This window comes from Protopterus annectens, chromosome 2.part1 (assembly GCF_019279795.1).
Source record: "Protopterus annectens isolate FY-2018-M chromosome 2.part1, PAN1.0, whole genome shotgun sequence".
Taxonomy (NCBI): Eukaryota; Metazoa; Chordata; order Ceratodontiformes; family Protopteridae; genus Protopterus; species Protopterus annectens.
This window is the reverse complement of record NC_056729.1, coordinates 1,162,210,991-1,162,237,223: the sequence shown is the minus strand read 5'-3', so window position 1 is coordinate 1,162,237,223 and position 26,233 is coordinate 1,162,210,991. Positions and strand designations below refer to the sequence as shown.

At 38.6% G+C, this 26,233-nt stretch overlaps 1 protein-coding gene across 1 annotated transcript in view; it reads left to right on the top strand.

Annotated features, from left to right (window-relative positions):
• LOC122794364 (protein eva-1 homolog C-like) overlaps positions 1-25,353 on the top strand; it is a 1,797,456-nt gene extending 1,772,103 nt beyond the window's left edge. The window contains exon 8 of the mRNA XM_044062695.1: positions 23,919-25,353. Coding sequence (XP_043918630.1) covers positions 23,919-24,289 — 371 coding nt within the window. The 3' untranslated portion in view covers positions 24,290-25,353. The remainder of the gene's footprint in view (positions 1-23,918) is intronic.
• The last annotated feature ends 880 nt before the right edge of the window (positions 25,354-26,233 follow it).

The window sequence follows — 26,233 nt, the reverse complement described above, 5'->3', positions numbered from 1 at the left end:
ATATGGGTGACACCCAAACCCTGGATTCAACCCAATTCAGCATCATCAAGGGCATATCCTGCCTGTTAAACCTGGTGGATTTCTTCAAAAATGTGACCCGAGTCATTGATGAGGGCAGATCTGTGCACACAGCATACCTTGACTTGGCAAAGTCCTTTGACACAATCCCACACTCAGGCATTACCAATAAACTTAGAAAACTGAATGTAAACCTCTTTGCTATAAGATGGGTTGCCAACTAGCTCAGAAATCAGTTACACACTATCAATGTGGGTGACTCCACATCAACCAGCAGACCTGTCACTAGCAGGGTGGCACAAGAGTCAATGCTGGGCCCCCTACTGTTTGGTATACACTTCACAAAAGTTCAGGCCATAACTAAGGGGCAGTGGCTGACCAAGCTTGCGGGTGACTGCAAACTGGATATAATTACTGATTCCCCAAATTATGTCACTATACTTAAGGAAGGTCTTACACAGACCATCGACTGGTGTCTTAGTCATGGTCTCAAACTGAATGCAAAGAAATGCATTATCATTCTCTTCAGTAAAAACAATGTCCCTTCACACTATCAAATTAACAACAATACCCTATGTACCTAAGAAGTGGTAAGAGATCTGGGATCACAAGTAGACTGCGACCTGTAGTAAGCAAGGCTTTCTACATACTACACTTGATTAGCAAAGAGATTGCCTTTAGAGCAAAGGAGGTTATATCCCCTCTATACTCATCACTAATCAGACCCATAATTGAGTGTAACACCCCTTTCAGCATGTACCGTACAAAGCACTTGCAGCAACTGAAGAGATCTCAGAGGTTTCTAACTAAGAAGATCAAGGGACTTGATGACAGCACATGCCTTACCAGACTGACTAAAGTCCCTGTCACTATACTCTGTATCGTATAGATTTCTTGGGGGGATTTATACATGGCTTACAGAGCAATCTCCAACTCACACATAATGAATTTGCTGCACATCTGTAAATCAAACGGGACTAGAGCTACCCATTCCAGGGACCTAAATATGACCTGCAACTTGAATAGGACATGCTGGAGGGACAGATTTGTCTCCCAGTGACTGCTGCATCTTTGGAATAGGCTGCCAGTTCATGTGAAGCAGAGCACCTCTATGACACTGTTCAAAAGTAACCTGGATGAATGGATGGGGCACTGTAAATTCTTACAAGAGATAGTGCCCACAACCTTCCTCGACATGGGCAGTCATTACTAACTGCAATCCTGGGTATTGACTATAGTGTTTATGGTATTACATTGGGATGAAACGGCTAGGCTTGAAATGACCTCCAGGTTGATAGCCTTGTAATGCCTATGATCCTGTGATTCCATTTTAGGTGATGACATTTTGTATTTGACGTTTTATTGCCATCAGAGGTTCACGTGCATGCTGTTTCATTTGTGGATTTTAAAGCCTTGACTATCCACTGGTGGAGAGAATAAGTATTTAATGGCAAAGATGAAAAATGATTCAGGAGCAAACAACTGGGTCACTGGGGAAAAAAGTGTGAAGAATTAATTACTCTAGGTGTACTTCTCAAGGTAGGTGGGAGAAGGAACCTGCAGTCTGACTGACTTCTGATAGAGGCTGGAGGTTACAAAGGGAGCTGGTAGATGTCTAGCAAGTAAATGATGATAAAAGTGCATGCAGCAAAGGTGCAATGAATGTCCTCGGCCATGAATTAGGAAAATGGGAAGGAGTCTTCTCAGACTGATTGGACCTACTGCAACCATGTTTTCACTAGCATCTATTCAAGAGACTAATAGAGATGGCCTCATCCCCAATGGGCAGCTTCACTGCAGAGGGAGAGAGATGTTTGAGGCAGCTTGGACTGAAAAGATACAACCAGCTCATAGTTTCACACATTTCGGTAAAATCTGCTGCTTTGAGATTCTGGCATTAGTACATTATTATACTATCTGTGCAAGAGATGTCTTGACAAGATTTACATTATTTGTAATGTGAAGGTGAAAACAACAATGGGAAAATATCAATTATAAACATGAAAACAAATTACAGTAATGTCACTCTACCAATGATTTTACTCACTGTGGCAAAACTATGATTCAAGCTAATGTACCATAAGCTAGTACTTGTGAAAGCAATAGCAGCCTTAAGTAGGTAAACACAGCTACAGTTTCACTGAGAAGATATGAAAATTGTTAATAAGATGGAAACCTGCTACAGATTCTTCTTCTTTCGGCTTTGCCTGGTTAGGGGTCGCCACAGCGGATTACCTGTCTGCTCATGATTGGCAGTGGAGTTTTACTGTGTTGAGTTGCCAGCCCAGCACCCAACCTTCCACAGAAGGCACGCACATGCACGCAGTCATGCCTAGGGCCAATTTAGAGTGTCCAGTCCACCTACAGCATATCTTTGGGATGAAACCGGAGCACCTGGAGGAAACCCACGCAACCACAGGGAGGACATGCTGACTCCGCACAGAAGGCACTCCAGCCAAGGATTGAACCAGAGAACCTCTTGCTGTGAGGTGGCAATGCTAACCACTGCACCACCGCGGCAACCTGCTATAGGTAAATACCTTAAAAGGAAGCCCTATGTGCAGGTGATCCTTCCTTCTACTCAAGATTGCTTTCCTACTTAACCATGCATAGCAAGAAAGTCTTCACTGGACCTTGAAAGGACTTTTACACATTATTTTATCTGAGAAACAAGACTAGAGTTGAAATAATTCATTTAAAACTTTTAAATAATTCTAGAGGTGACTTATTCTGTATAAACTGCTTATTTACAAGTATCTGTTGAATCTTAAAAATTCAAAGCTTCAGGAATAGATTGCTATACGTTTTAAAGTACAGATATGTCATATGCAATTTTATGTGCCAGTGTGAAAATATATCCTTTTGGGGAGAGCAAAGGTTCTCACACTGTTATTGTTTGCAAAATTTATTGTGCTTTTAATGTCTTTGACCTTTTCAACATTGGTATGACTCAGATGTTATGGTTTATAATAAGTCTACTGAGGTCAGATAAAATAGATTATAAAAAGTCTGAGGCAATTTGATGCTTTAACCTTTAGGGACTGAATAAATGGATGAAAGAGTGAAACAGATATCTGTGAAAGCAGTCTGTGAATGAAAGATTAGTTTCTATTACTGAGCAGTTGGCAAGTATCGTGATTATAGAGCTGGATTGTGCAAGCATGCTAGAAATAATCTATTAATTTATATAACATTTAGAACTGGTTAAGGCTTGCTATGATTATCTGCCCATATTCACAGGAAATCCAGTAAAGTTGGTCTGATTAAGTGACTTCTCAGAGAAATGTTATACATAAGTTAATGTTACTGGGATCAAATGCAAGCCTTTTATATGTACTAACCATTATTTATGGTATGTTATTTACCTCTCAGGTAAAATTTTATAAAAACTAGTGAAGCTGCTTGAGCGGGGAGATTTTGTAAGGCATAGCTGAAGGAAATTTCATAAAAACACTAAAAAATACACTGTTTCAGTTTGTTATAGTTTTTACTGAGAGATGAAGGTGGCCATGGTGGTGCAGTGGTTAGTGTTGTCACCCCACAGCAAGTGATTCTCCAGTTCAATTCCTGGCTGGGGTACCTTCTTTGTGGAGCATGCATGGCCTCCCTGCAGTCACACGGGTTTGGTCTGGTTTCCTTCCATATTCCAATGATATGTAGTAAGTGGATTGGACACTACAAGGTTGGTTGTAGGTGAATGTCTTTGTGTGAGTGGTATGAATGAGCTACTATGGCAGGGCTAGCCACCTGGTGGTGTAAACCTTGGCTTGAGATGATTGTCACTGTTGAAGTGACACCCTGAGCCCATGTGCAAAATGGAAAAAGAGGCTGAGGAAGGATGGATGTGACTGCATTTATGTAACTATGCCCATATTTGAAATGAGTTGGACAGAACTTGTACTTGAAAATTCCTTTAATCTAGAGCAGATGGTTTACAAACACTTGCTTACTGTCTTTACTGGTCAATATCAAAGTCAGGTCGCAATTTAGAATAGAAGAGTAAACGTATAAGACTTTCATGCACAAGGAAGTGGAAAGAACAGCGGTGGTGAGGTGATGCATGACACAGTGACCAAATTAACTCCCTTTGGTGTACTTGGTAGAACCAAAAGTAGCATCCAAACAGCCATAGTAGCACAAAGGAAAAGAAATCAATAGCATTTTATTAAAAAACAAAATTCAATGGTTAACATTACTCACTGCCTGCTTGTATGATGGGGAAGTCAGCCAGAAAGGAACCTGGAAATGGATGAGTTTTTCCATTTGAAGTATGTTAATAGAAACACTTGTTTCAGAAAAGATGTTTTCAAAAATATCAACAATGTGTGAACCCAAGATGAACAAGGTTTCATGAATAGTAACTGATCATTAAATTACAAGTATCATCCGGTTTTCCTGTTTACATCATAGATGAAGTCTTGGAGTCACAGCTGAAGTCTACTCAGGATACTCAATGGATGTGATCTATTCCTGCTCTATAAGCAGGTAATAGGAATCTGATGGAGCAATGGATTTTAAAAAAGTGGAAAAATGTTTTTCATGGGCAGAGAAATTGGTTGTCAAGATAATGTGTCATCTGAATTTCCATTGAGAAGAAGATCTAGAGAAGAGGGCATTCTTTGACTGTGTACTATCAGGTATCTTTTTATTTGATTTCACACACCAGCTATTGAACAAGGCCACCCTTTTCACAGCGGGAAGCAATGAGTAAGTAGTCATAGTAGATGGTCAAGTGACTTGCAGGAGATTATGTTTACTTAGACTAAGGTCAGTTCTTCAAAGTTATAATTACTGAATATTTCAACAAACACATTTTTTATACAAAGGAAACCAAATTCATATATTGACAGAAAATGTTATATTTGTGTTTTTCTTGGCAGCAGAACTATTTTCTTTCCACACCCTAGATTAAATGTAAACATAAAATTAACTGTACGATTGCTGCACCTGAAAAGTAATAAAATATTTCCTTTCTTTGACAGTTCTGGTGTTAAAAGGATGTTTTTGGTAGGACAGCTCTTGCACCACTTTTTTGGCCAGTAGGGAGCAATAAATGGTTGCACAGAAGCAATACTAGGCAAATGCTCACATGGACCATAACGCGCCTATCCATGTACACATTTAATCAGATGCACTTAAAATGTTCTTGCTTATTTTTCTGAGCAGTTGATAGTGTCCACCTCCCAAATCAAGCAGGGCCATACAAGATACCACTGGTATAAATTTGTGTTTACCCATTCAGTTGGCAGGACTCACCTTTTAGCATGAAAAATTAGTACTTTGCTTGACCTAGCTTGGTAACTTATTCCAAGTTCAAAAAAGTGAACACTGAGCAAAAATCATCTTCCAGGAAATGATTATTTGAGCTGAAAGCCCTGATATGAGTGGCATTCTCACAGGGTCACCTCTTTTCTTTATTTATTTATTACATAGTCTCTACTATGTGATAATTTATAAGCACTTCCAAGGGTATGTTGTTGAAGAAAATGCTACTTTTTGCCTATTTTCTAGCTGATCATGATTTCAGTGTTTCTTACAATGTAACAAATTGATTCAGGTCTGCAGTGTACAAATTTTATTGTAATGCTTTCTGCAAAACATTACACAAAATAGTGACTAATAATGAATAAAGAGTAATGCATAAATGTTTTTTTTTTCAGACAAAAGTAACAAAGACCTGATATTTAAATGTTACCTACTCCAGTGTATCTAAATTATGTTTTCTTTCAGTTTCAAGTGCAGTATTAGAACTAAGAAAAAAAGTACAATCCTATAAATTATAAATTTATCAGAAGGAATTAAAATGTAAATTCAAAGTAAGTGGGCATTGTAAACACATTGTAAGCAAAGTGTACTGTGAAATATTTAATAGAATGTTCATGACAGGATGTGGGAAGCTAGCAAAAGATGTAAAAAACAGAGATGTAAAAACTTGAAAATCTGTAAAATGTGATTTGAAAAGCATTATAGAAGTGTCAGGTCACATGACTATTAAATTTGCCATTGAAAGGTTCAGCACTATACACGTTAGTCAGGTTTGGCAATCAAGTCCTCTCCCCACAATTTCATCAGTGTTACTTTCCTAACTCACATTCAAGCCCTTCTTATGTCCAGAACTGCAGAGAGACAGTCTTAAATACAGATAATTCTTAGGCATACAACAGCCTCAAAGAGCAGGAAAATAACATTTAGCGCAGATTTATCAAATTGGCTCTGAGGCCCACTCATCTATGCTCCAATCAAAGTTATATAAGACACCTTCTTGCAAACTGTACTGAATGAAAGATTCACATAATGTGGTACTACACAGTATTATCACTCGTCTATTCCCTCTTAGCAAATTCTGAAACAAAGTTGGTATGAAGCACAGCAGCTGCCTTTAATGTCTAGAACTGCAGTGCCAAGTACTTTGTCAGCAATAAATTCCACAGTGATAATCAGCTTGTGCAGGACTGATGAGTAACTTTGGAGAAGCAGAAAAGGTGCAACATTATGATTATTCCACAGATAAATGATTTTTCTCAATACAGAACTGTTACTATAGCAAGCAGGTGGCTTTGATCCATACCCATGAAAGTGAATTCCAAGGAAGCATAAATTACTCTTGACTGTCTGCATCTTTTTGTGGCACCTTTTGGAGAACTGTGTGAAGATCTGGTGGTTGTACCTTATGAAAAACATCATGCCAGTCAAAGTCAAATTAAATCAAAGAAACGATAAATGAAATGGAGATTCTACAGTGAGAGAATACACAGTGTCTTCTGGACTGTATAACTGAAAGTAAGAAGAAATTGGTGGACATGATTTTTAATTCATAGGACTTTAAGGGCCGCTGTGTATATTGTGAAACTAAAGAAGATAGGGGAAGAGAAGGAACATAGGTATGTAATAGATGAGGTAGATTTAATTCAAAGATTCTAACAGACCATTTAACAGAAACAGAAAAGGGGAATGCTTGGGCTATGAAGAAGCTGAGATGTTAAATGGATGTTAGATACAAACAGATAAGATAAAATGGGCAGCTGTAGAGGAGCGAACTGTGGAACTTTTGTGGACTGCATAGGCTGAACAACTTGTGACAGTTTCCTGACATTATTTTAGTATCTGTGGCTCAGACATTTGCAAGTTTCCTGTAAACAATTAATTTTGTAGTTTTGAGTATATTCTGCACCAGTAATGAGGAATACTAATAAAAGGGGTGAGTATGCTCCAGCTTAATATTTTTTTAACATTTAAAACAAATGGAAAAATTAAAATGTTAAAAAAATGCTTTGTTTTTTTTTTTTTTGGTGGAGATGAAATATTTATACATAACATCAGGAAGCCTCTTTGGTGGGCCAGCAATTCACAATAAATATTTTTTTTCTCAGAAGCTTCCATGCTTTGATGGATCTGTGCTACATGCCAGCAGATGTTGCAGTATCATTCACCAACTATATGAGTGCACCCATTCCCTTAGCTCGTCTTTTTCTTTTCTGGTGCTCCCAGAGTTTGGATCTTGATCCTTAGGTATGTTAGTGAAAAGTTCCTAAATCTTCCCATTTGTTACCTAAAACAAGTCTTCTAACTGTTCATGTGGTTATAAAATAACCAACCAAGATCAGCACCAACCAACCAAGAGTAACTATGGTTCAGTTCAGTCACCTGCAGGCAGTAAAGGAATAAACTGACTAGCCTTGCAAAAATGGAGATGGTGGTGGTGGTTGGTATTTCTTTCTTTGGGATCAAGCAGGAGGATTCCACAGCCAGCAGAGGTTTCATTTGGAGCAACTCCACAAAGACCAGCAAATCTCTTGGTAGGAAATGGCCACATCCTCCTAGAAGTAAGTCAGTTTCTAAAATAGCCATCTGGTCTTTGCAGATGCTAAGCTCACCCTTGGCTGCTGAGAATTCAGACTAGCACCTATCCTGTGCTATAGGATGATGAGGTGTCTGGTGAAGACAGTCACCTGCTCCTGCACTGCCTTAGAGGTGAATATGTTCCAGGGTATAGGCACCACCCATCCCCTAATAAGTGAGTAATAAGTGAGTAGGAATTTGCTGCCAACTGACCTCACCCTTGATTATGGTCTCTTGAGTCAACAGGCAGTTTTGTTGGGAGAAATCAAGACATTGGACTCCTCTCCTACGGTCTTCCCACAGAGTCAGATGTCCCAGATCAAGGAGGATCCACCAAGCCTTTCCACTCTGTGGCCCGTATTTCAGGATCTGTGTATTAAACAAGTGTTTGAAGTTTGATGGGAGTTTAAATCATGGATACGGGAATTCGCCATTAGGGAATATGGCTTGATGCCAACATTGCACTCACTTCAAGTTTCTCATTAGCTGCTCTTGGCAGCTATGCTTCTAACCCCAGATCTGTATCTCCCAGCATCTTACATGCATTCATTGCATGCTTGTCACATTGTGAGACAGTGCTCAAGCTTGGTCCTGGACCAAATGGGTGACTTTCTCCCACTCAGGCCATATGAGGAGTCTGAAGCCCCAGAAGCTATTATCTCCAAAGAAGTTAAGGACCATGATCCCTTCCTACCCTACATCTCTGTGTAGATTAGCTTTTTTGGGGGGAAACCCCAAGTCTGTAATTTCCTGTAGGGGCTGGCCTTAAGCACCCATGCATTTCATTCAGAAATGTTTAATCTACATCTATAGAAGAGGGGGGGCATGTGTCATACCCCACTAAGGAACAATGACACTGTAGTTCAGTGGCCTCCAAGAAAATGGACACATCATGGTCCTGCCTGTAAAGAATTAGACCCAGACTAGGCATCCCTAGGTTGGCTCTAAGGTAAAATCTTTAGTCAAACAGAGCAACCAGAGACCACAGCATTTTTCTTCTGCTTGCCATCAAGGGAATCCCCCCACACCTTACTAATACTTGCTAACCTAACTCTGCCCCTACACCTAACCATAGCCCTATAGCTGACCTTACAAAAATCCTTTCTTATAATACTACCACTATTCCCAGGGATTCACACAGTTGTTCCAAGGTGATTTTAGAGGAAACTTAATTTTCAAGGATAGGTGGTGCAGAAATGTGGGTAGATGGGATAAAGTTAGCACTAAGTTTGTCTGCTACTATTTTGGCTAGATCCTTGGGACTGGAATGCCTGATATTGTTATAAATAAACTCAGTATGTTTGTTGAACATTCTTTCTTAATTTCCTGACATAACTAAAGAAAAAATTGTAGTTTTCTTTGATATCTGTAGTAAGTTTAAGCTTGTACTCTGCTTTACATTTTATAGTAGTGCTCTTATGTTTCCTGGCATATTTCAGTGTCATCACAATGTAGGGGACAGGGAATTCTGGGGAATTTTTACAAGTTTTCATTATTTTCCTTCTTTTGTAATACTATGTACTAATACAGGAGTTCCACCAGAGGGGTTTATTCCTGAATTTATCATTACATTTAAGGTGGACTGGTAGGGAATTTTAAGCAGTTGCTGGTAAAAACTGGAAGTGAGTGTGGCATTTCAAGGGATTCTTGGGAATTTTACATAGGTCTTCTACAAGGTGAGGTAGGTTTGCCCTGGAGAAGTCCCTAAAGATGCTTTTATTTGGTGATGGGGTGGTATCACTAGGCCTGACAGAGAAGATGACTGATGTGGGATCAGATTTAACCAGTGATGAGGATATGAACGGTGGGGTACAGGATGGGGGTTGGCTTGTAAGGACCTGGTCAAGGTTATTTGATCCTGTAGTAGGTAGCTTTACACTTTACTCCAATGCATTGATATTAACAATGTGTAAGAAATGCTGGGCATATCCATATTCTGACGTGTAAATGTGCCATTCAATACTAAGTAATTGAAGTCCCCTAACAAGAAGGCACGTTTGGTTTGATATTTAAACCCCTCATCGGTATTAAGGTAATTTCTGTGATGTTTGGGGACATTGATGGGTATCAGTAGCTAGATGTGAAGTAACAGTTGGATTTGGATCACCAGGAACTTCAAGTTAGGGCCCTAGGTAATTTTGATTTGAGATTATGGTGTTTCTGATAAATACAAATACTCCCACTACAGTTACCTTAGTGTCTGAAAGTGTGAAAGACACTAAACCCCTAGTATAGAAGGACTTTTGCCATTGTATTACAACACATGTTTCAGTAACTACATAAATATTAAGGTATGAGTTGCAAGAGATCCCCAAGTTCTGCCATCTTCCTATTTAGACCTGATGCTTTTGTCTGGATTTGGGTCTATGTTTATAGGAATATCCAGTAGAAAAACTCTGCATAAAAATGCACTATAGGGGCAGCAAAGGCATTAGTCATAATGTTAAAACCTTGGTACAAGAGGTATAAGCCATTCCTGGTGAAACAGGAAGTCTTGTCTACCATTTAATCCCAGACCGAAGCACACTAGATCCCCTTGATTGACCCCAGCTACAAGTGTTAAAGCCAATTATCTTGTCTTGGTAGCCAGGCATCATTCTTGTTGAAGGCAGGACACTATACAAGACTTTCATAGTTTTATGGTTTAAGAGACATTAGAGCCCGTGTGACATCACAGATCTTGGCACTGGACAAGCAGCTTAGAGTCATCACATTCCTATCTGGGTTGGTGAGTGTGGAGTCCATATGACTAACTATAGAGTGACCTATAATTAAAATATTTCCCTGTGTGGAATCAGACATGGTGGACCTTACGGGTGTAGGCCTGCTTTCTTTGTGACTCTTGACTGACTGTGCTGAATTGCAGTATGTGGGAGTGGAGAAGGACTAGGTGTTGCTTTATGCTCTGGTGGATAATACATTTTTAAGTTTGATACCCTTAACAGAGGTTTAAATACTGAACTAATGATGAAATATTTGTTATAGCAAAACACTGTAATCAGAAGCATAACACACAGCTACCATAAAATGAAAAGCTTTAATACTTATAAAACTTGGTAAGCGCTTTCACCATCACAACGATGGCTTCTTCAAACCATTATTACCAATTTTTATAAGTATTAAAGCTTTTCATTTCATGGTAGCTGTACGTCGTACTTCTGATTACAGTGTTTTGCTTTTACTTGTTATGTTATTTGTCGGAGACATGTTTGCCTGTGGTGTAAGTTTTCTGATACACTTGAAATATTTGTTATAGTATTCCACTGGTTTCTTTCTAATTGAGCAAGTATTTAATGAGATGTAATTTATAATGAGTAAGAACCAGTAGAAGGCATAAAGCTGAAGTGCCAGTTCATTATTTTATTGTTTTAATCTTAGTTGGACCAACTGTTTTCATGTTAAAGGTTATTAAAAGGCATACAGCAATTGCTACACTGCCTTAGAACACATATTGCAATCAGACTGGCCATAGATCGGGTGAGGGCCGACTGCTGAGCCATCTTGCAACAGTGGAGCACTAAGGCTGGTCACAGTACTCAGAGATCAGAGGAAGACTACTATAAAAAACCCTGAAAATGTATGGGGTGAAGTATTTAGGGTGATACTTTGAAGGTAGCTTAGACAGTGACTAATGCAGCAGTAGTTACTGAAAAGACAGAATTAAGTTTCCCAAGAAAGTTGAATATTATGAGTAGCAATGTTCCTATACTGCTTGGCTGCTAATAGTGGTGGTTTCACTGCAGTTACACTCAGATAGGAATCAATATCTCTTTCCTCTTTCTTTCACCAGAATCAAAACAGTAGCACTAGTCCCAGACTGGTTCCTGAGAAGTAGGTGACAGGTTATTTGGTGATCAGTAGTCTCATCACAGATGTTGCAAAGGTCAGTAAGCTTGTTGTACACATCTACTGGTAGATGCCCTGGCTAACATATACAGCAACTCAGCATAAGAGCCTTAGCTGCACAGCAATCCAAAACATGGCCAACCACGAAGTCCCATGTATATTACCCAATCAGAAGCAGTCATGAATCAATGCCTCAATGCTCTTTCTCTCACCATGAGCAAAACAGTAATATTAATCCCAAACTGACTCCTAAGAAGTAGTTATCTGGCTTTCCAGTGATCTGTAGTTTCTAGAAAGCATAGAAAAGTATGTCATGCTTCTCTATCTCTCCTTAGGAGCAAAACAGAAGTAGCAATCCCAATCTGATTCCCGAGATGTGTTTTTAGGCTACCATTGATTGGCTGTCTTGCCCCAGATGTTTCTGGTTTCAAAAGTAAGATGGAAAATTAATTAATACTCTAGATATTGCAGTGTGCACTAAGCAGTGATAAGATATGAAAGAGTGGATAATTGAAACTTTACCAGTCTAAGGGAAGAACTTTCCCAGTTTGAACTTCTAGTGCTCACTTATATAAGCAGATAAGGTAAGGCTAGAGGTGGGCCACTCAAGAACCTCTGAGTTTAATTGCACAACAAGGTGAGGGTAAGTGGGTGAATGGTTGGGAAACATAGCCACATAACAGTATCAGTCACAGGTCAGTGGCTACTGCAAAAGATTAAAATATTTTCCTGTTCTGCTTACCTAAAATAATGCATTCTACTTTTCACGTCTTCTCACATATTACCTAGACTTAATGTGCATTTCACAAAGGGTACTTCCAGTGGTAAGCCCTAACAAGGGAGGCTAGCTACTTGAAAATGCCCTTTCTGATTCAGGTAAGCCAGAAAGCAGGGCTAAGACAGATGAACAGTGCAGATATAACACTACAAACAAAATAAAAAAGTACAGAACTCACAGGCACCATCAAGAGGAAATGGACCATAAGTACTGAACTCTGTTGTCCATTATTTAATTTATTAAATTAATTTAGCATGATTAAGTTAATTGTTTCTGAAGACGTCATGAAACCCACTACTGCTGCCAATATGTGATGGTCACCACTATGTGTCATTCCCATGCTGCACCAGTAATCAAGAAACGTGAATCCTTACCAGTGACACTGGAGAGGGAAGTGGACTTGAAGTATAAATGGATACACTCAGTATTTCCAGATGGAGACCTCTCTGCAACAAGTACAGTTTTCCTTAAGAGCACATGGGGAACACAATCAGCTCAGAGTCTAGATGTCTCTATATTTGTCTCCCTCCAGATCCTCAGTAAGACTCCCCACTGGTAAAGCTGTAGGGTTAGGTTCTCAGCCGAGTGTCCAAGCCAGGTCCTCCAGCACCCTGTCTGTAAACCCAGTACTTCATGTCCCTGCCCCAAGTAGCTGACACACACACCACCCTGACAGATTTGATTTTTCATACACATGCACCTGGGAAAGGCTGGCACAGATGTACCTGCTGTACCCCCTTTTGCCCAGACTGTAAGGTAGATTCACTGCCACCAGACACTCCACAATCAGCTACTGTAAGACCCTTAAAGGGTGCCCAATTATACTGTGTAATATTACTACTAATACAAATGGTAATGGTTCACCAAGATGACTAGGCCTTCTGGAGTGGCCCACACAGTGTCAACAAATAAATATAAGTGCTCTCAAAGTTGAGATACTAAGGACTGATCACAATAAAAGTTTTAAATATATGTAATAATAAATAGTAAAAGATCATGAATATACTGAATATATACTTACAGTAAACCACAGAGAATGTTAAAAACAACATTGATGGACAGACTCATACAAATAAAGAAAAACAATCTCTAAACTAAGCTTCACTATATTCCTGACTGACTTTTAAAAAAATTACTGTTCCCAAATAACTTACTTGGGCAAGGCAAGATGAAATACATGAGCAGCCTTTCTAGTCAGTCTGCCAACCAGAATACTCATACCTCTGAAATACTCCCTGTAAAATATAATATCCATAAGACTTACAGAATGACCTCATCTGGTCAGCTGACTCTAGGTTCCCACAATATCTCCTTTTGAAGTTTGAGACAGGACTTTAGCAGACTGCTACAATACACATTTAGAGCTTGTATGGCAATGCCTATGAGCCAGAAACATTTACAACACTTCCCCACTTCTTTGCAAAAGCTAATGGATAATGGCTGCCCAAAAAAAAAGAAGAAAAATGCCAGCACCTCGGAGAGTCAGACAAATAGGTTTACACAAATTTGCCCGGGACAAAGAAGACTACCAAAAGGGCAGACAATTCGAATCACAGAAGGGTGTCAGGTTTGCCCAAGGCACCAGGAATGTGCCCTTCAATCGGAAAAAAAGACCTAGGTCTATTCTTAAGAAAACTGGTTCAAATTACATTACATCTGGGGAGGAATCCTCCACTACAGATACAGACATATCCACAATTGGGGACTCTCCAAATGCCAAAAGGGGTAGAACATCACAACACCCTTTAGGGGCAAGAAACATAGAGCCGGAAGAAAACATAGGGGTCACAAGTTTGGAAGAACTTTTCATGTCAGTGATAAAGTAAATCAACATTATACGAATGTACTTAATATTTCCAAACATGTTTTAACTGACGAACAACATGCACTATTGAATAAAGGACTCGGTTTTATCCCAGGTTTCTTTATTGATGAGAGCACTTTTGTATCTGACATCTTAGAATTTTGCAGAAAGATTAACCTTAAAATATTTTTTCAACAGCAGGACCAACATAATGACACTCAAAGATCAACTGACTTCAAATTTCACAAATCCTCCTTTACACCCCCAATGGACAAACATGTTTCTGTGTTTCAACAGGCTGTTATCAAAGATTTACATTTTCATTACAGTTCCACAGACATTATGCACAACAATCTTTCCAAACAGGAACAGTTGGCGCTTACACAACTTAAAAACAACACTGACATTGTCATTATTCCAGCAGATAAAGGGGGTGCGGTTGTGGTTATGGATAATGATTATTATCTGAGTGAAGCTAATAGACAACTATCTAATCACCACCACTATATGAAGATGGATATTGATCCAACATCTGGTTTTCAAACTGAAATTACTTCATTTCTTAAAGAGGCAGTAGAGAATGGTATAATCTCAGAGAAAACTAAGAAACATCTGACAGTTAAAGATCCTGCAAAACAATATCTATATCTTCTACCAAAGATTCACAAATCTTTGGAACAACCACCGGGTAGACCAATTGTATCAGGCATTGGCTCACTAACTGAACCTCTTTCGGCCTTTCTTACTGAAAAGTTAAAACCATTATTGAAATTCATTCGTGCTAGAATACAGGACACCACGGAATTTTTGAAGATTGTCACTGATACACAGCTGGACTCGGACTGGCTTATGTGCACTTTGGACGTATCCTCTTTATATACCAGTATCCCTCATTGGGCTGGCCTAATGGCATTGGAGTTTTGGCTATACAAAGCAAATCTATATCCACCAGGAATGAACACACTAATATTATGTATGGCGGAACATATTTTGACCAAAAATGTATTCTATTTCCAGCAGGATTGCTATTGGCAATTACAAGGAACAGCCATGGGAGCCTCCTTCCATCTATGCAGATCTGTTTATGGGATACATAGAGGAAACAATCATTTACGATCCAATGCACAACATATACTTACCGGAAATAGACATATGGAGGAGATACCTGGACGATTGTTGGTTGGTTTGGAAAGGAGGCCATGAATATCTTGGGGAATTTTTGGAATATTTAAATGGCAACATTTGGGGGATTGAATTCACTGAAGAACATCATCTTAATGAAATTCATTTTTTGGATGTCCATTTGAAAAGACAGATTGATAACACACTGCAAACATCTGTCTACAGGAAATTTCCCCAGTACAACACTCTCTTACATGCCAACAGTTTCCATCCGAAACATATTACCAAAAATATTCCAAAATCCCAATTCATGAGAATAAGAAGAATATGCTCCTCACAGGAAGACCTCACCAAATATCAACAAGACTTAACCAACAGATTTTTGTCCAGAGGATACTCACCACAAATCATCAACTCAGCGGTCCAAACCTGTGATTCCATACCTAGAGACTCTCTATTGGAATACAAGAAAAGTAAGAATACTGGAGACTCCGAAGTATGCAGATTGGTCACCACCTATGGCCGTAACAGTAGAAATCTTATTAATATTGTCAATAACCACTGGAATATACTCAACTCGCACCCCCTTTTAGAAAACTATTTAGGAGAACGTTGTTACTTCTCCTACAGAAAGGGTAAATCCTTATGTTCTCATTTCTCTCATTACAAAAAAACATAAAAAATTAAGCAGGACAATTACACACAAAGGACACTTACTGGAGATAAGCTGATTGGGAATTTCCCCTGTGGCCATTGCAGCTTTTGCAATTACATTTTCAAAACTACGAGTTTCACTAGTAAAAACACAGGTCAGGTATATGACATCAATTTCTTCGGAAATTGCAGTTCAGATTGGATAATCTATTTAGCCACCTGTACATGTCAGGCATTTTACATTGGCCAGACATCAAGGCAGTTCCGCATTAGAATTTCGGAACACTTGGGGGACATCAGAAACCACAGAATTACCAATGCACTTTACAAACATACAATTAAACATTCAAATGCAAGATTCACTTTTACTATTATTGATCGAATTTTGGGAGATCGCTCTTTCAAATCAGGATGGCACGACATTCTTAACACAAAGGAGAGAAGGTGGATTATTAAACTAGGGGGACTTTTTCCCCCAGGGCTAAATGACAAGTTATGATTTTGCAGTAAGTAATTTAATCCTTATTGTACAAATCACTATTTTCTTTTCTTTTATTTTTTCTATTTTCTATTTTATTACAGAGTTATGTCATATTGATATTTTGATAGTAAACTCATTTATTGATGGATGATATTTCAGTAATGTATTATTTGTGACCTTTTACTATTATTATATTTTTATGCCTAATTAATTACAGGAAATGATGTCATGAATTTACAATTTTCAGCTATATAAGGGCTTCTTGCAATTACGTCTATGTATTACTGAGGAAAGCTTTGAGCTGAAACCGGTCTAATTACTTGCTTTTTGAAGTCACTAACTTGCTAGCTACATCCTTACAATAATGGCTGCCCCCAGACCTACTGATTCTGATTCTACAGTCCTACTCAACACTGTGGAGTGCCTTTCAATGATTTAACAGCTGATTTACATTTACCTTATTCTTCTTACAATAAGCCAGCTGGTTAACCTTTGCTGTCCCAGTGTCCTCAATTAAAACATATACATTTAATTCAGATAGCATAATACATGTACATTACTCTTCATTTTGGCAGGGTGCACTGTTAATACATTTTAATACAATTAGCACAAGCAGAGTTCACAAATACATTTGCAGCACAAGCATCTGTACATCAGCTTGACATACAAATGACATTTAATTTTTACAAAATTCCAGCTAGCTGTGCTGGAACAAGTCATACATCCATTGCCCTACTTCTCTCTGGCGTGGCTGGCAGTACATCCTATTGTCACAGAAGTCCTAATAAAATATTACATGAACACTCTCATTACATTGTGGTCCATTTCCTCTAGTGGCTTTTTTGAGCTCTCAGCTTTCTGTTCAGAGACCGACTCACCTATATGATTCTACACAGTCAGTTGAACCATCATGGTAGACCATCTCCACAGCTGTGTTACATGCTAATTAGGCATTCTGAGGGAGCAGCCTACACTAATTAACCACGTGCTGTCCTCCTAGAAATGCATGAGAGAAGGTGTATGCAGATGTTGGTCTCTGGGAATATGTGTGTGTGTGTGTGTGTGTGTGTGTGTGTGTGTGTGTGTGTGTGTGTGTGTGTGTGTGTGTGTGTGTGTGTGCATGCACATGTGTGTGTGTATGAGTTTGTGTGCTTGATTGCATTTGGGTGGGGATGGGAATGTTTTGCATTATTTTAATGTCTGACATTATTGACTTAATGTAATACTTTGTGGTTTATGAAGTACAGGACAAAAATAAGGGCAAAATCAAGGACATTCTGTAAAGTCAGTGACACTTGAGAGGTGTGGGTTGGTGTGTGTGTATGGGTGTATGAATGGGTGTGTATCTGAGTGCAATCTTGGTTTGTGTGTTTGTGTATGTCTGTATGAATGGGTGTGTATCTGAGTGCAGTCAATTGGGGGATATCTTGCTGAGTGAGTGTGTGTATGTGTATTTATGTGTGTGTGTGTGTGTGTGTGTGTGTGTGTGTGTGTGTGTGTGTGTGTGTGTGTGTGTGTGTGTGTACATGTCTTCATGTATGTGGTGTGGGAGAGTAAATAAGGGGAGTACTTGTGCCAACATGATGCCTGGGCTGCCAGTGGTAATTACTACCAAAAAAGTGTAGTTTAGCAGTGGTGGTAGTTGCACTCTATTCAGAGACATGGACACTGGCTGATAATGAGGTTGTGCTTATTATAGTTAAAGATGTCTTTGAATCACATTTCCCAAGATCATGGAAACTGCAACTTTTGGCAGCCACACCCTCTTCACTTAGGATACTTCTTGACATCTCCTTTCATATCACTACCCCTACCGTAAACATTGCACTGCAAGTGACATATCTAATTTTAAATCAACATTAACACAACTCTTCACTTTAACAACCCTTTGCAATAGATCTCATCTCACTAGAATAACTAACTTCCTATAATTTCTAAACTAAAACTTCAGACCTATGTAGTACAACTGTATCATGCTGCCTTATCTCTTAGCCATATTCTCCACTATAATCTTGATGTCAATCCTAACAACCAATCAGTTGTCACAAAACCTTCATCTCCCTGCAAAGGGTATCATTACTGAACCCATGACCCCACTTGATAGGTATACCCACCAGATCTTCTACTCCCTGTAAAATTCCTCCATTTACTTAAAAAATGCATTTAGCTAAAACAACCAGGGCACTAATAAATGCTGAGCTAGATCAACAAGCATTGGTCAGATTCAACCAAACACCTGTAGTACACCAAATACTCAATATGCGGTGACATACACCAAAACCCAGAGAAACCACATCCATCTAAACTTAACCTACAAAATATATCAAAATAATTATCTAACAACTGAATTAAAGGCCTCTGTAAAACACAAGCAAAACACTGTTAAGGCAGCTCACTCAACTCTTACAACAAATAACATAAATGCAGGCAGCATCTGTAATAAAATTGGTGGACTTCATGCCTAGATTCAATCTCACGATCCCCACGTACTTGTACTGATTAAAATATGGTTACAATCTACCATCAAATGTGAAGAAATACTCCCAGAAGGATATAACATTTCCAAAAGATAAGATAAAACTTCTGGCAAAACCACCACTATGTACTGTATACTGTCCACTAACACTGAAAAAATAAAACTGGCTGTAATACTCCCTGATTGGTGAACACCATCTAACCAAAGATTTTATATAAATTACCAAGCATCCAGACTGTAAGAAATAATACCGACTTCAACAGACACTTTCATTGATACCCTGAAACATCATAGCTGGACACCACTTTAAACAATTCTGCAAGATGATGTCACCTCATATTTCAATAATACCATTCTGTAGATTTTACCGTTCTGTAGATTTTACCATTCTGTAGATTTTACCGTTCTGTAGATTTCACCATTCTGTAGATTTTAAACCAACAGGCATATAGGTGATGAAAGTGAGTCAAAGTCATACCTGCACCCTGGATAACATGAAAAAGAAAACAATTAATGAAAACTAGGGATAGTTCTTAGAATAAATGGCACAACGACAAAAACAAAACAATTAGCAAAATTACAGATGTCTTAAGAAATCTTACCAAAAACAGATTTTCGACTAAAGGAACTACTGTTCAACAACACAGACAACTTACTCTAATAGGCCCATTATTTTCTAGTCTAAATAATCTCCCAAAGCCAGGTATACCTATAAAGAGGACATCTTCTTTGCGAGCAGTCTCACTTGTGAAAAAAAAAAAAAAACTGGCAAAGCCTATGCACCACCTCCACTATACAGCTATCCCTTTGAGATTTGTCAGGCACAGACAGAGAATGGTATAGTTTAAATTGAAAGTTGGCTTAATGGTTAAGGTGTTTACCTTACAGACACAAGGTGCAGGGTTTGATTCTCACATGGGGTAATTGGCTGGGCTTAAATGACCCTCTTCTTGCTGAAACTAAAATCACCACAACTTGCAAGCTCAATGAGCACTTTATAGTTACTTCCACTCATATTTGACATTGGAATATAGATATAGATATACCTTATCTCACTTAAAACTGCAATACTAACTAGATAAATAATTTCTCATTTGAACTAGTCCAAATTAAAATTATAAAGAAATTCTTGAAAGTGTTAAAAAGTGCCAAAAAGGTGATGTACTTAAACGTTTATGGCAGTGCAAGCAGGACAAGCAGGCTGACCAGTCATGTTATGTAGTGGGGGATGGGTTGACAGAATGTCCAGGGAAAAGCAGATGCACTTGATGACTATGAATGTTCGGACTTTATAGTACAACCACAGGAGAAGTGGCAGGGTTGTTGGAGAGGTAGGAGCTAAGTGGATGGACAGAAATTTCTCAGAAGAGAAGATTGTAATAAAGTCCCATATTTACTTTGGTGACACTCTCTTCTCCAATAAAGTAGCCAAACAGTGGAACCTAATACCCCTGAATATTCCAAAAACACAGATAGTTGTAGCATCAAAGAACTCCTAAAGGAATACTTTACTCAACACTGGCTATGCTCCTGTAATACTCCTGGATAGTTTCTCATGCCATCAATCGTTTCTTTTCTGCTATCTTCTTGTCTTACTTCTACCAAACGAAAATACCACAGTGGTTTATTTTAGTTATGTATCTAATGAGTTTCATATTACTGTCTGTTGTTAGGCTTAGGAAATGTAATGTTTTCTGTTTACATTCTCTCTTTGTAAATTGTGATTGCAGGCAACTGTTAATCTTTTTGTATATTATTTGTAAGTCTTTGTAAAATGTTTGTAATCTTTTTTGTACTATTGTTATGGAGCTTTAATCCCCAGGTCTCCACTGAAAACGGGTTACTTGCCCAGCTGGACACTACCCGGTTAACAAATGTAAAATAAAATAAATAAAATGGTGACAAAAAAACATTTCAGAGAGTCAGACACATAAAGCTCAGTGGCCAGATAAGTTTCTTGTCATGGTCCTGAAGGAAGTCTGAGGCATTGTTAAGCTCCGGACATAGTGCTGCAGTTTTCTGAATGAAACATGGCACTGGTTCTTTTTTCATTGCACAAGTGGTACATTCTAGAAATAATCAAGCAACTACATATTGGTGACTCTAATATCTTTACTAGAAAAACTGACAAAGCATCCTCTAAAACAGATGTTTTTAGTTCCTTAAGAACAGTCTGGTTGATGGACAACATAGGTAGGTACTAGGCTATTGGCCCTAGGGCCTATACAAGCCTAGCCAAAAAGGTACCCTGACTTTCGCCACCCAAGAAAATTATTTTCCTGTGCCCCTGTCAAGCAGAACCACAGAAGTGATCCCCGGGGTGAATTTCCTATTACCCATCCAATCATCAAGATTTTTCTTGATGAGTGCTAATGAGGAGCTCTGTTTATCCGTCCCAGCATAGATTTCTAGACTGATGGTTCTATCCATCCAGCCTAATCCAATATAAAATGATAACAGAAGAGGTGTGAAAGAATTATCTGCTGGATATAATGTACCTGAACTACATTAATGAATTTGGCCTCATCCCCATCAAGGAAGACTGGTAGGCAGATCAAGGGCAGGGTGGTGAGGAAGTAATGATGTACTTATGGGTTTGAATGCAGATTTGGGTCTAAAGGAAATGTGTTGTTAGAGGGGTTGTATTGTGATGTTTGTTCACTAGTGAAGTGATTTGGGGTTCAGTTCTGCAGGGCTAGCCACTGGGCAGTGCGAACATTGGCTCTAGATGATGGTCACTGTTGATGTGCAAAAATGGGAAAATGGGGATTATGGATGGATGGATGGATGGATGGATGCAGCTAACTGCTGCTTGTTATTTTCTCAAAGCACACCAAGGTGTTTTTAAGGTCTGTTGCCAGCCTCTTTGTGGAGAAAAAAGTATGCATTGGCAATTAAGACGTTGTTGCAAGGGAACTTCTGCAAGCTTACCTGAATATATGTGTTTATTGGAGGGTAGCCTAGTGATCAGAGAAGTATGAAAGGAAATCGGAATAAAAGTCACACCCAAATTAAACCTCTCTGCTCACTAGATCTAGTCATTGATAAAAACTTTCCAAGTGACTAAACAGAGATGTGAACTTTAGAGAACCTTGGGTCATCCCACGACTAGGCAGAGCACTGATGGTGTTCTATACGGAATGTTTTGTGCAGTTCTGGAGGACATAACTCTAGAAAGGCAGAGGAACACTGAAGTAGGCCCACTGATTATTACACAGGGGTGGAGGGAAATCTGAAGAAAGGACAGGGAGGAAAAAAATTGGTATTTTGAACTGAAACAAGCAGATTAAATATTTTTATATAACAAGTGGTCTGGTTAGCAACCTATTAAAATTTTGATGCCTGAAATTGCTGTTTGTCTAGAATATTAAAAATTCCAATTCTTAAACAACTTTTGCAGGAGGACTGCATCACACTACTTCACACAACACTCACACATAGATGGGGGGGGGGTTACTACAACATCTGTAATTTTTTCTCCCTTCTTTATTCTGCACCTTAGGAAAGAGTCAAATCAGAGTTAGAATTTTCACAGTTTTGTGATTTCCATTTGCAGTCCTTATTAGTACACAGCCAGTTTGGCCAGTGACCTCCCTATCCTAATGGATCACAGACTTTGAATCTGGGAAGGATGGACATAAGCATGTGGCAGCTGTAAGTGCAAAATTGTACATCATTTGAAAGAAACACCTGCGTGTGAACTAGCTGGGGATGTAGACAGACTGGAGAAGCCATAGTGAGCTTTGCTGTCAGCTTGAGTTCATACAGATTTATTACCAAAGCAATGACTGTATGCTTTTCCAAGTGTTAATGCATTTTGTGACAATTACATCATGTGAGAATCAAACCCTGCACTTTGTGTCTGTAAGGTAAACACCTTAACCATTATGGCAACCTTCACTTTAAACTATACTGTTCTGTGTCTGTGTCTGACAAAGCTAAAGGGATGAATGTACAGTGGGGGTGGTGCATAGGCTTTTCCAGTTTTTTTTTTTTTTTTTCACAAGTGAGACTACTTCTTTATTCATTCTCCACCTGAGGTCATAGATAGAGGATCTGACCCAAGGCACAGGACCTCAACTGTCTTACTTGTGGTAAACACATTCTGCCTCTTCATTTCCCATCCTTCCCAGCTAGCTTCTGCAGTACCTGCGCCATTAATGTTTCATCTGGTTCATAGTCAGAGATCCATCCTCTTACCCCACAGGGATGAATGTACTTTCCCTTGAGGTCTCTGCTGCTTGAAGTCCTCCAACTTATCATAATGTCTAGTTCTAGGTGTTGGGAGCAGATTTAAAAGAAGTACATGTGTAGGTTGGTTTCAAGAGTTTGCTATGGTCAGGACAGCAGTTTTGTTAAATATAGGTTGAACATTTGCATACTAACTTTTTATTTTCGTGTGCTACCTAAACAGCCTGGGGAAGTGAGAGAGGAAGGGAGAAAAAGTTTCTAAGCAACATATTTATGTGAATAAGACATCTGATATACATGTGTATGCTGAAAGTTTGAGTCATCCCTAAAGATGTGCGATTCTTCACACTTTTTTTTTTCATTCAGAGTAGGTAAGATAGATTATTTTTATATCTGGTCTCCCATAGGTTTGTAGAGCTCAGGTTTTGAAGTAGGGGTTTGACTAATTGTGTATTGTGCACCAGATTTCACTGAATTGCTTAGAAGATAATTATTGAAATTGAGAGTATTTCTTAAAAAATACTTCTGTTTGTGATGTTCCATCTCCAGTTTTATGTGTTGCAGTGTCTGTTTAGGGTGCAATGCCAAGCAGAATGACAGATGATGTTTTTAAATATAAATGCCTAAAGTCTTACTCTCTCAAAAATGTGTTAATGTTTTTAAAATGTTGATGTACCTTTATTAAGAATCTTTTTTGTCTTCTTCACAGAAAATCCAGAGCGGGCAGCTTTGTATTTTGTAACTGGCATATGTATCGGCCTAGTACTTACACTAGTTGCCCTAGTAGTGAAGATGTCCTGTTTGGGAGACTGCAGAAAAGAAGAGGTGAAGAAAGCTTGTCGAACTGAAGAGTGCAGCAGTGACAGCAGTGACAGTGATGACGACTCAGATACCACCTCAGACATTTCTGCTAGACGGCATCGCCGCTTTGAGAGAACCTTAAACATGAACGTTTTCACCTCTGCTGAGGAACTGGAACGAGCACAAAGATTAGAGGAGAGGGAACGTATAATTCGTGAAATATGGATGAATGGACAGCCAGACATTCCTGGCACACGGAGTTTGAATCGTTATTATTAGTGTCATATGAACACGAAATTGTGTGAAACTTACATGCGCAAAGTCTTCCTCCAGAATGGGCATTTAATAATAACTATGATGAGTTGGAGGAGAGTCTGATGAATTGAAGAGAGATGGTGGTGATGTGATAACATACAGTAAATGCTGTGTGCATGCACAACATAACTGTCTATTTATTTGAAAGCACTATTGTTTGGTGCCAGTCTACGTAAGGAATCACTGGTGCTTACTGTGTTTTGTCGGAAAAACATTTTTGTTCTTTCAGAAAGTTTTGATTCAGGACTTGAGGCCTTTGAGACCTAAATGCTCCAGAGGCAGAAATCAGATGAATTGCTTTTGTTTCTGTTCTTTGAAAGCACTGTTTTTTTGGAATATTTGTTAACATTATTGCAGTGTATAGCTACACTAGCTAGTTTTCTGAATCTACTTCCATATTTTCTGAAGGATTTCATGAGATATTAAGTGAACAAGTGCCTTTAGGACTATGCCTGAAGGAGATCAAGTAAGGCAGTGTGTAAAGTAAGTTGTGAGCGAACCAAAGAACAACATGGCTACTAATTGTACTCCATTTTGGATAGTCTGAAGATTTACATGAAATTGACCCTGTAATGAAATGGAAAAAAAAAATGGAAAGTGCGTGGCTTCTTTGCTGAAACATCTCAGCCCCTAGATAATGTAGAAAATATTTTATTATTCAAGTCTTTTGAATATTCTAGCTTTTCAATGGCAACTGACACCTCAGGGATAAAATCCTGTTATTTTTTTATCTGTACATTTTTGTCCAAAGTGTAATTAAATGATGTGTATAAGATGTGTCAGTTGTAATTTACCACCTCAGAGAGGTTGCAAATGTTGCTATTGTTCTGTTTTTTCATTTGGTGATGCACAATGACGTGTTTTATCATGCACGGTGTTTTATAAGCACATATGTATATTTTATTAAGTACTGTATTTTTAAAATGACAGATTTTCAATATACCAAAGGCTGGTTAAATGTGACCAAATGCTAATTGCTCAGAAAAGATATGTACAAAAGCAAATAAATAAATAAACGTCTAAATGTAGCCTTTGTTAGGCATCACAAGTAAATGCCCTCCACCTGTCTTCAGCTGTTTCTGTTGATAGTGCAATCTGTAAGCAGCAAAAAAGAAGTAGGTATTACACTGACTGAATCAAATCAAACAAGAAACTACTGACCAGTAGGATGGAAGCAATGAAAATGAGCTGCACAATGAAGCTTGTTTTAAAAGCTGAGCACAGCAAATTGGTCTTGTCATTCTGCAGTTTAACTGTGCTTCGTTTAAAAATAGTGTGTTTCATTTTATTTTGTTTCTTCTTTATTTACTTTCGTACTGGGATTCTGAAACTTTTCCCTGTATATATAGAAAATATTGTGGCCAAAAGGATGAGTTTCTGTAAATCATGTGAAATGCAATTTAGAGACATGTTAGCTGCACTGAGGAACAACCTTATTATTGGCTAATTTGCATATCTCTGAATTTGGTGATTCTGTTAGTGCTAATCAGTGCACCATATTGGTACAGGTACCCCAGTCATATACTCTGCACCCACTTGTACACAGTCATTACCACACGTGTGAGTTCACAAACACACACACACACACACACACACACACACACACACACACACACACACACACACACACACACACACACACACACACACACACACACACACACACACACACACACATACACATACCACCATACCTCTTAACTGCTTGTGGTTTTAAAGAACTTTCCAGATTTTTCTTAGAAATGTCATGCTGCTCATAAATCCCAGTTGATTACAATCAGTATTGGTAGATATTAGAGTCTCTTACTTCTTATTGTTCATAAAGTGCTTCTTGATGCAAAACCTCTTGGTGTATTAATTTTCACTTGATTTTGAGTACAATCTAAATATTGTCCTTGATGTCTAGTG